At 35.4% G+C, this 10,312-nt stretch overlaps 1 protein-coding gene across 1 annotated transcript; it reads left to right on the top strand.

Annotated features, from left to right (window-relative positions):
* Positions 1 to 2,108: 2,108 nt before the first annotated feature.
* On the top strand, positions 2,109 to 8,637 carry LOC110096695 (26S proteasome regulatory subunit 6A homolog; the record flags this gene model as incomplete). Its single annotated transcript, XM_020822754.2, is given in 7 exon segments — positions 2,109 to 2,320; positions 2,448 to 2,564; positions 3,243 to 3,347; positions 4,013 to 4,204; positions 5,552 to 5,743; positions 6,576 to 6,694; positions 8,550 to 8,637. Coding segments are annotated over 7 exon segments (945 nt in total), but the record flags the coding sequence as incomplete, so codon positions are not given.
* Positions 8,638 to 10,312: the final 1,675 nt, after the last annotated feature.

Here is a 10,312-nt window from a genome sequence, read left to right on the forward strand (position 1 = left end):
CCAACGATAATGATTGGGTAACAATGGTATGATGATGGTTGTCAAGCAGAGCTCTATCCTCCCCTATCCAACTCCCCCATCATGCGAGAAAGATTGTCTATTTATCGCTTTTATGAGAGTGACATTTTGATAAATTTAATCAAAATCCTAAAATACTCTATAGAATGGGATGAAGTAATCACCATTTTTATATATAATTCCCTTAGTATTTAAGTATTTTAATAATGTCAAAATTAAGTGATCATAACTAGCTAAATTTACCTTATCAAGAGTCTTGAATTGACTACTAACATGCAAATTTTGGATATTATTTGCTCATCCAATTAATATCTTGATATTTTCAAATGTTTGATTTGGGCTCATTTGGATTCGTATCAAATCACTTTTTGTGTCAAGAGATCATAGTCAAATGACTGTAGTCAAAAGTTTATAGTTGGACAACAATAATTAGGAGATTATATTTCAGCATTGGTGATAAAAGGACCCTAATTATACAATGATGGTTAGGGGATTATAATAAAATAGTAATAGTTTGATAACGGTGATCAGGAAACCACAATGAAATGATGGTAGTTCAAAAATCATAATCAAATAGTAATGATCGAGAAATCATAGTCAAACATTGATGATTGAGAGATTGTAGTTAGATAGTGATAGTCAAGAAGCCATAGTCAGGTGACAATACTCTATTTAAAATAGTCAATAAGTGGTTGTTGAGGGAGAGTGGTCATGAGATATAATTGGTGATAATGATTAGGGGATCATTGTCGGACAACACTAATTTGATAATGTTGATCTAGAAATCATATTTAAATTATGGTTGTCAACAAATCATGATCAATCAATGGTGGTCATGAGATTGTTGTATGTGATAGTAGATAGAAGTTATAGTCAAGTATTGGTGGTCGAGAAATCATAGTTGAACGACAATATCCTACGATGGTGATTAAGAAATAATTATCAAGTGGGAGTAGTTGGAGACCATAGTTTGGCAACTATGGTCAGTATAGGATGATCCAATGAATGTGACCGAGCAATGACTTCCCTATGACGACGATTAGGCAACAATGGTGGCCAGGTAGCAGTAGTTCGACATCATCAGTAGGGTAGAACTCTACAAATTTTCAAATCTCAACTCTGTCATCCTTCTCCTTAATGAGGAGAATGAAATCTATTTATAGTTTTATTTATTGTCATTTTGTAAATTTTAGCAAAAAATTCAAACTATTCCATTGGACTATTTTTTATTCATTCCATTGATTATAAATAATTTTTTAACATTTAAAAATTTTAATGACCTCAAAATTGAGTGATATTAAACTCCTTGGATTTCCCTCATCGAGAAGAATGATTTTAATAAGCTTGTAAGGTTAGAGATTGTTTATTTCTATAATTAACAATATCATATATAAAGGTTCTTATTAAAATTTAAGTGCTTAATTCGAACTCATATCACATCAATTTTGTTGTCATTGAGTTGATATTACCAATAAGTTTGGTTCCACTATGAATTTGTTGAGTCAAAGTTCCGATGGTACTAAATTTAACCAAACTAAATATGCATAAATTTTAAAAAAAAGTAAATTCAATTTTATCTTTTCTTAAATTAAAAATATAAAATATCAATATAAGGCGAGCCGCGAGGAGCCCGTTTATGTTAAGAAGAGGGGTGTCAATTTTTGACACGACCCGAACTCGACCCAGAAAAATCCGGGTTCGGGTTAACCCGGACCCGAAACGGGTCGGGTTCGGGTTCAACAAATCAACCCATTTTAAAAATCGGGTCGGATTTGAGTTGACACAGCAACCCGAAAATGACAAGAAAACTTCTATTTGACTCGGAAACCCGAGATTGGCCCGTTTTTACCCGATTTTGATCCAAAAATTGAAGATTAACCCGATTTTTTGACCAGAAAACTAGCAATTTTAGGTCAACTTTGGGTCATTCGTGTCGGGTCGGGTTGACTCTGACCCGAAACGGGTCGGATTCGGGAATGGAAACCTGACCCGTTTTTAAAAATGGGTCGGATTCAGATTGACCCAAACAGTATCGGGTCAATTTCGAGTTCGACCCGAACCCGACCCGATCACCCGAATTGTTAAAATGCTCACTTGGCTTCCAGCCTACTCAAAAGGCTTCGCTATCTCTCAAGTTTGCATCTTCGTCGCGGACCTCGCCCTCCCTGTCATGGCTTCGGCTTCGGTTCCTACGGTGATGGTGGAGGACAACAACTTCGAGGACGACCAGCTTGCTGCGATGACAACCGATGACATAACTAGGGCCTCTCGGCTTCTCGACAACGAGATCCGAGTTCTCAAGGTGCGAGATCGAGCTAGAGTGGGAACCCTAGATCAGAGCTCCATTCTCGCAACTTTAGAATTCTCTTTCCGCTTTTAAATTCTACGAATTTTTTCATTCCTGATGATCTTGCTTCGATTCTTTGTAGGACGAGCTGCAGAGGACGAACCTAGAACTGGAATCGTTCAAGGAGAAGATAAAGGAGAATCAGGAGAAGATCAAGCTCAATAAACAGTTGCCTTACCTCGTCGGAAACATCGTAGAGGTTGCCATCCTTAGTTCTTAGAGGGGGCTAATTTATAAGAAAATAAAAATATATATTAGACAAAATTCAAAATAAAATCTTATACTGCAAAGCCTTTGATTGTGTTAATCAGGATTCATTATTACTCTGACTTGTCTTTCTTAGCGTCCCTACAATTTTTATGAGTTTATCAACTGAATTGATACCTACATTAGCCTTATTCCCTTTTCTGTGATTGTTAAATGGGTACATTGTGTTTATTTATCTTCTACAACCCGCTCTAACCATACCTCTTCGTCACTGTTATGGAAGAACTTTTCTAACTTATTCAAGGAATGCTATCTAAAAAATCTCTCTAATCTACTATGCATAACAGCGTGCCTAATAGTCACCTTATATTTGCATATGACCTCCTGTTCTTGGGGAAAACTAGTTTTAACTCTATTTCAAGCATGATATACTGCTTGCAGAATTATAAACTTTCAGATTTGCCAACTATTGGACAAGAATGCAGCTTGTTGTGCTTCCCTTATCAGATTATTATCTAAACCTGCTATTACAAGTCCCCGAAACTCTGTTCATTGCTTTTAACTTAATTGAGTTATTTTCTTTTTGGTAAAGATGAAGGTTTTTAAGTAAGAGACGTTGCAGTTTTTTTTTTTTCCTAATTTAACAACTTAGGCCATTTTTGGGATTTAGATTTTGGAGATGAATCCAGAAGAGGCTGAGGAAGATGGAGCTAATGTTGATTTAGACTCTCAAAGAAAGGGAAAGTGTGTTGTGTTGAAGACATCAACTCGTCAAGTAAGATTCAATTCTTCATTCTTCTATGTTCATTAAAGCTTTTTTTTTTTTTCGGGGGAACCAAACTTTTACACTCCAACTGGTAGTGATCACTTGTAATTAAATTAAGCACCTTTAATATTCTCTTAGTGACATATTTGGCTAAAAATTGAAATTTTGGAGAGTTGCACAAACAGATGGCTAAAGCAGGACATTTTAGATTTTGTGTTATTGAAAAGTAGTAATAACCTTATTCTTTAGGCATTTATATTTATAGTAGAACATGCAGGATTAGTTTTTTTTTTGCCTTGATGTTTTGATATCTTGTTTTATGTAAGTCCCAAATTAGGGATTTATATTTATAGTAGAACATGAAGGCTTAGTTCACTTTTTTTGCTTTGATGTTTTGATGTCTTGTTTATGTAAGTCCCCAAACATGCTCGTAATTTCCATCAGATGGTTACTTTCAAGATTTAGAGTAATGTACATCGAGACTGTTTTTTCCTTGCATTTGCAGAGTTTAAATTTCTCTCATAAGATCTTGGATCTTATTTGCAAGCATTTTATTTTGATTTATGTATACTTTATTACTTGCATTCAGTGGTTAATTATTATTATTGAGTTTTATTTTGCTTTCAATATCAAACTATGGTAATTTAATTTGTTTTACTTGTGTTCGACGGTAGACAATCTTTCTTCCAGTTGTTGGGCTCGTTGATCCTGATAAGCTGAAGCCAGGTGATCTGGTTGGTGTTAACAAGGATAGCTATCTGATATTGGATACTCTTCCATCTGAATATGACTCACGTGTAAAAGCAATGGAGGTTGATGAAAAGCCAACGGAAGATTATAGTGACATTGGTGGCCTTGAAAAACAGGTGATTCCATAATATCTATGAGCCTATTGTTCTAGTTTAGATTGAAAAATTTATGTTGTCTGCTAATTATCTCTAATTTGCTGATTGATTCCAAGTTTTGTTTGTTGAATGTTTTGGTGTTTCTTTGTTGGTTGCTTAGCTTTGGGACCTTTATAAAATGTCCTAGTAGGATGTTGTTTTAGCACTCTTCCACACCCATAGGTCTAAGATCCATCAAGCAAGCCTATTGTTTTATATTCTGTCCTTAAAAACTCACATAGATGCTATGTAAAGCATTGTCTAGCAATTATCTTTTTAACAAGTCTTTTTCAAGTGAAAGGATTTCTGATAGGAAACAACCACTTTAAATCCAGAAAACTGCTGAATTTCAGGAAAAAAAAAACAGCAGCTATAGTGCAGGTTTTGTGAAAACTGTGGGAAAATATGAGAAAATCACTTGAAATTCACTAGAGGATGAAGAAAAACAGCAAGATACAATTGTCCTCTATTCGAGAGGAGGATTGATCTCTCCCAAATCTCTAGACGCCGCTAAAGCCCAAAGAAAACCTAGATCTAAGTGATCTCAAATTTCAGCCAAATTCAAGATGCCCTAACCCTAGGAAAACAAACTATTTAATGCATACAATTCAAAAGAAAATCTCTAAACAGTCCCTACATTCAAATTCCCTCCTAAACTTCATTCTAAATCCTTCCTAAACGGCTCTGTAGAAATCGGGCGGTTGGGTCCCATGTACCAGAGGCGGAAGAGTTCCGCTTCTGGTCTCCGTGAGCCGGTCCCGTATGGACCAGTCTAACAATTTCTAACCCATTGATTAAAGGAGTTGTTTGTATTTCCATGGTCATGAATTCGAGCAACATACTTTGTGATTTGTTGCGTGCCATTCCAACCCTGAGCCCCTAGGGAAAAAAATCCTTATTAAAGCAAAAATGTACTCATGTTGTCCAAACGCATATCTTACATTAAATGTTTATGTTATCAAACCATCGTGCTTCCCTGTTTGATTTTAACTGTTACCTGAGTAGAATCTTATGGTTATGAGTACCTAGCAAGTTTTTTTTTTTTTTTTTTGGTTTGAATGCGCTTTTCATACACATGTGACTATTTCACTGGATAGTGCAATGTTTTGGTATTTCCATAGATAATTTCTCTTGGATTTCCAGATTGTATTGAATATTTTATGATTAGCTTGTCATTGGAGATTTTGGAGTTGAATTAATATCTATTGCATAAGTTCTCCATCAAAGCAAATAAATTATGATGGCATGTTTTCTTATTCTATGGACTATTTCACTAGATCCTAACTTACCGTTTTGATGCTCCTCGTATTAATTTTTGAATTTCTGTAGATTCAAGAACTTGTTGAAGCCATAGTCTTGCCGATGACACACAAGGATAGGTTTCAGAAGTTAGGCATTCGACCGCCTAAAGGAGTACTACTATATGGACCACCTGGCACTGGAAAAACATTGATGGCTCGTGCTTGTGCTGCACAAACAAATGCAACATTTCTGAAGCTAGCGGGCCCACAACTTGTTCAGGTTAGCACAGGTTAAAAATTTATTGTTGAATTCTATTTTATGAGGTTATATTTTCATCTTTGAGGATTGCATTGAAAATTGTGAAGGGCCTTGTCACCTGAGCAGCATTATTGCTCAATTTTGAAATTTTCCAATCCAAGCACTCCCCTTGCTGGGCCCTTTGCTAGCATATAGCACACAGGGCATAATGAACACTTTAAAACTGTGGACAGGGATAATTATCCTCCTAATTTAGTTGTGATACAGTTCTCTTTAGTTTTTTTTTTTTTTTTTGTCTTCCTTGTTGTTATGAGTTGGCACAAGATAATGACTCCTAGAATGTCAGTCATTTTAATCTTAGATCTAATTATGGTTTATATTTGTTTCCCTTTTTGTTAAAATTCGAAGTTCTTGCTATAGAGTATTATTGGATTCTTTCTTTTTAGCAAGAGAACTTCATGCACTAGTAGTTCTGCAGACCTTTTTAGCATGTGGTAGTCATGGAGAAAAGACTGCTTAGTTAATATGTATTTTACTATTTTGCTAAAGGCTAGGAGGTTAGTGAATTTGTATTTTTAAATTGATTTTCAGGATTGTGATCTCTCTTCTATTTTGGCTGTGAATTTCTTTTGGTTCCTTTAGTAATATTTGTATTGTGCGCACTTTTACCTATTTTAACACTTTTTTCGATCAAGTGCAATAAAAAAGGTTGGATGCATCTTTTCAGAAATTTATTTATTTTTTTTCTCACTTCCACTTTTTCGGTTTGGTGTGGGTGCAGATGGTGGATTGTTATCTTGTAAAATATTGTGATTTGAATTTAAATGAATTTATGTAATTGGATGCTACGCAGATGTTCATTGGTGATGGTGCAAAACTTGTACGTGATGCTTTTCAGCTTGCCAAAGAAAAGTCTCCTTGTATCATTTTCATAGATGAAATTGATGCAATAGGGACCAAACGTTTTGATAGGTATGACATGTTGCTTTCAGGTATTTATTTGGTAGCTGTATCTCTACAACAAAATTTGAATGCTTTTGACTTTGATTTTAAATTATTTTTTTATATTCCAAATTGACGACTGTAGTCTAATTAATTAAATTTTTTTGTTTTTTCTTCTTATTCACCTCTTGGATATAATAAAGTGTAAACTTTTGTTGAATTCTATTGTTTTCATTATGTTATGGTTTGCATTTGTTACTTGTAGTTCTTCAAGTTTTTAATGCTCAGCTTTCTCTTTTTGTGTCAAGTTAACTCGAGTAATTTTGATTTGATTTATTAAAACTCTTAGTGATTTTGATTTGATTTATTCTTGATGTTGGTAAATATTCTTTCAATGAATTTGGTGCTCATTGGTGAATTTTATGCTCATTCTTTACCTTCCATGATCACGCTTCTTAAAAATTGATTTTTCCTGGAGGAGCTTGTAGTGGCTTTTGAAGCTTTAAATTGTCTTCTAATTTTTGGTTGATTTTTCGTGGGTTTCTTCTTTCAGCAGGTTGGATTTCCATTTAATATTTTCCTGATGACACTGTTGAATTGGAAACATTGATATAGTTATAATCTCCATATAATCTTTAAATCCTCAATTAATAGGGTGAACTTGGAGTAGTGGTTATGTTGCTTCAGTCGAGGTCTCAAGTTTGTGTCATGGAAATAGTCTTTTGCAAATTTAGGGTAATGTTGTTTACATCAACTCTTGTTAAGGCTCGTGATAATTTTGATTTAATCCCTGATGTTAAAAATCTTATTGGTGTAGAGATACCAGCCCTCACCCATGAGCTCAAACGTTTGGGTTAAAATAGGGTTTAACCATTGTGTATCTAGCCTAACTTTGATATCCTTTGGTTTCACATTCCTTAACAAGTGGTATCAAAGCCAATGGTTTGACTGTGATCAAGTGGTTCTTGCGGTTTTTGGTCTCACATGTCTTGGCCACTTTCTACCATGTTGAAGCAAAGTTCCAGCAAGTCCCGCTGTATCACCACATAGTTGAGCTAGCTCTTAGTGCATGAGTCTTAATGATGTTAAAAAAAATGTTTCCATTTATGGGGAAGTATTGACAGATGTAGAGAGTTCTCAAGTGAGAGGGAGATTATTAAAACACATAAGAATTTGGGTTTAGTCCCACGCATCGGATGGTTAAAAAACTTGTTAGTTAAAAAATATGAAGTGATTGACCCTCATATATAGGCTTAAGCTTTTAGTTACAAAATGTGTTTAACTATTAGTTTATTTGACGCTTTATTGGCCTAGTTTGATTTCACTCTCTTTGACATTCTTGAGACTTTACATTTGCAGGAACTCCATGAGTGGAGATATAAATGAATCCACATAAGTACTCAATTAAACTTCTTTGAAAATTTGACTAGTTCAACATTAGCATTTGGGAACAGTTCTCTTTAAAATGGGTTCCTTGTATTCATTTATATCTCATGTGACATAAGAAAGCTACTGCTTGCAACTCCATGAATGAGCTTTAAGAAGTAAAATTTTCTATTTCTAAATTGGAAATTCTATTTGTGTATTTGAACTCTGGAGAGCATTCTATGAATGTGTTTCTGTTGAACATTTTATTGAAGCTGGGCCAATATTGCTGGTTTGAACTTGAGATCTAACCTTGACATGTAAACATGGGATATTGAGATATTTAGTGTGACATCGTTTTGAGGTTGATATAATGTTGTTGGATCATCTTGCGTAACAATTTTAATCTCTATTACAATGATCTTCTGGAAGCCATCATTTTATGGATTTTTTTCCCCTTCATATTACGTCTATCATCACATGAAATATAATGCTTTGAATTTCTATCATGCTATTGCAGTGAAGTAAGTGGTGATAGAGAAGTTCAACGAACAATGTTGGAACTGCTTAATCAGCTTGATGGATTTAGTAACGATGATCGAATAAAGGTGATCATACATACTTTCTGTTGTTTGTCAAGCATTGCGAAACTTGAAAATTGTAAATAATATTTTAGTAGTAGAAAAACTGTATTCCACATATAGCACACTGCCCTTAATTTGCCTTTTTTTCTCTTAATATCTGGCCATTGAGCCTTGTTTATCTTCTCTTTTCTGTGTAATTGTAATTCTACTTGTAAAAGTATTTTTACTCCACTTCATAGGATTTAGCATCATTGGTTTACCTTGGTAAGGTAGTTTGAACAGCTGCTTTAGACAGTGTTCAGGTTGTTGATCACTTTTTCATAAGACCTACACAAAAGAAAAGCTTTCTTGAAATCATTTAGGCGCACTAAATAATTTGGAGCGAATTTTACTATGAATTGATAAAAATCTTTGAAGTTTGGCATGATTTTAGTCTTTATTTAGTTTTGATTAATTTACACAATTTTTTTACGGGGAGCCATAAGGGACTGCTGCCTTTGCATTGTTGCAATATTCTATAAGAATTCAGAATTTGGTAAGTGTTGGCTGCAGTTTTCCTTATCTTATGGTGGTGGAATTTAGGCATTATATGGTAGTTAGCGTTCCCTTGGATGGTTGAGATTTAGAATTATTCATTTAACTTAAGTCTTCAGTGATGGAGTTTGAATTGGGTGGTGGCTACTTGTATTATGTTTTAACCACATTTTAAGTAGTTATTTTTGGCCTTGTAGAAGGATTTTATGGCATGTCTCTTGCGGGTGGTATAGGTTGTGATTCAGTGGCTTATTGAGGCCCCTCGTGAATTTCAAATTAATTGTGATGTGAATCAATCTAGGAATTGCATTTGGAAAATAAAATGAAAGTTATTCAAAGCGTTGTCAAACAAATTTTATTACCAATAAAATAAAGGCTTAAATCGTTCTCGGTAATTAACTTGCTTAGGCGAAGATTTGCCTTGAGATAACCAAACAATTCATAGCACTTCCAAAATAAAAAGATCTACTTAATTGCTCATAACAAAATCCCACAATTAATAATGAAGAATTTCACCTTGAGTACCGCTCTCTCTCTCGTTCACTCTTGGGCTTTAGCGGAGGAGAAAGAACCATGCGAGGATGAAGAGTACCACTACGGAGAAGGCGACGAAAGACTTTGTTATCGGAGAGGTATTTGTCGGGGAAGGCGGTGGCGGATGGCGTCCGATGATCGTCCAAGTGTAACCACGAAATTGTCGGTCGAAAATACTTGCGAGAATCGGGACGACTCGCTCCAAGTACTCTTCGATTGTGGCGTCGTCCTCAAATCCTACATCGAAGCAAGGAGAGCGTAGGATATCAATGCTCCCGTCGGCGTGGAACACTAATCCCCACTCAAACTCCGTATCCGCCATTCGTCATTGAAGAAGGGATCGAAGGAGACAAGAGAAGGGATTGGGCTGTGAGCTATGGAGAGGATGGGAGGAAAAATCTGAAGTTGAATTTCAGATTTTGGGTGGAGGAAGGAGCCGTTATTTACTCCTAAGATTTCCCTTAATTAGGTGGGAGAGAGGGGCGGTTAAGGAGGGAAAATTAAGAGGGTAATTATGAGGTGCTTAGGTTGCAAGTAGAGAGAGAAAACTAGGTGGAGGGGGGCCGGCCAAGCAAGGGGAAAAGGGAGGGGACTTGATTAATTAGTGGGCCCCGAGGTTTTAATTAAAAAT

The sequence above is a fragment of the Dendrobium catenatum genome, unplaced genomic scaffold (genome assembly GCF_001605985.2).
Source record: "Dendrobium catenatum unplaced genomic scaffold, ASM160598v2 fragScaff_scaffold_156, whole genome shotgun sequence".
Lineage (NCBI taxonomy): Eukaryota > Viridiplantae > Streptophyta > Magnoliopsida > Asparagales > Orchidaceae > Dendrobium > Dendrobium catenatum.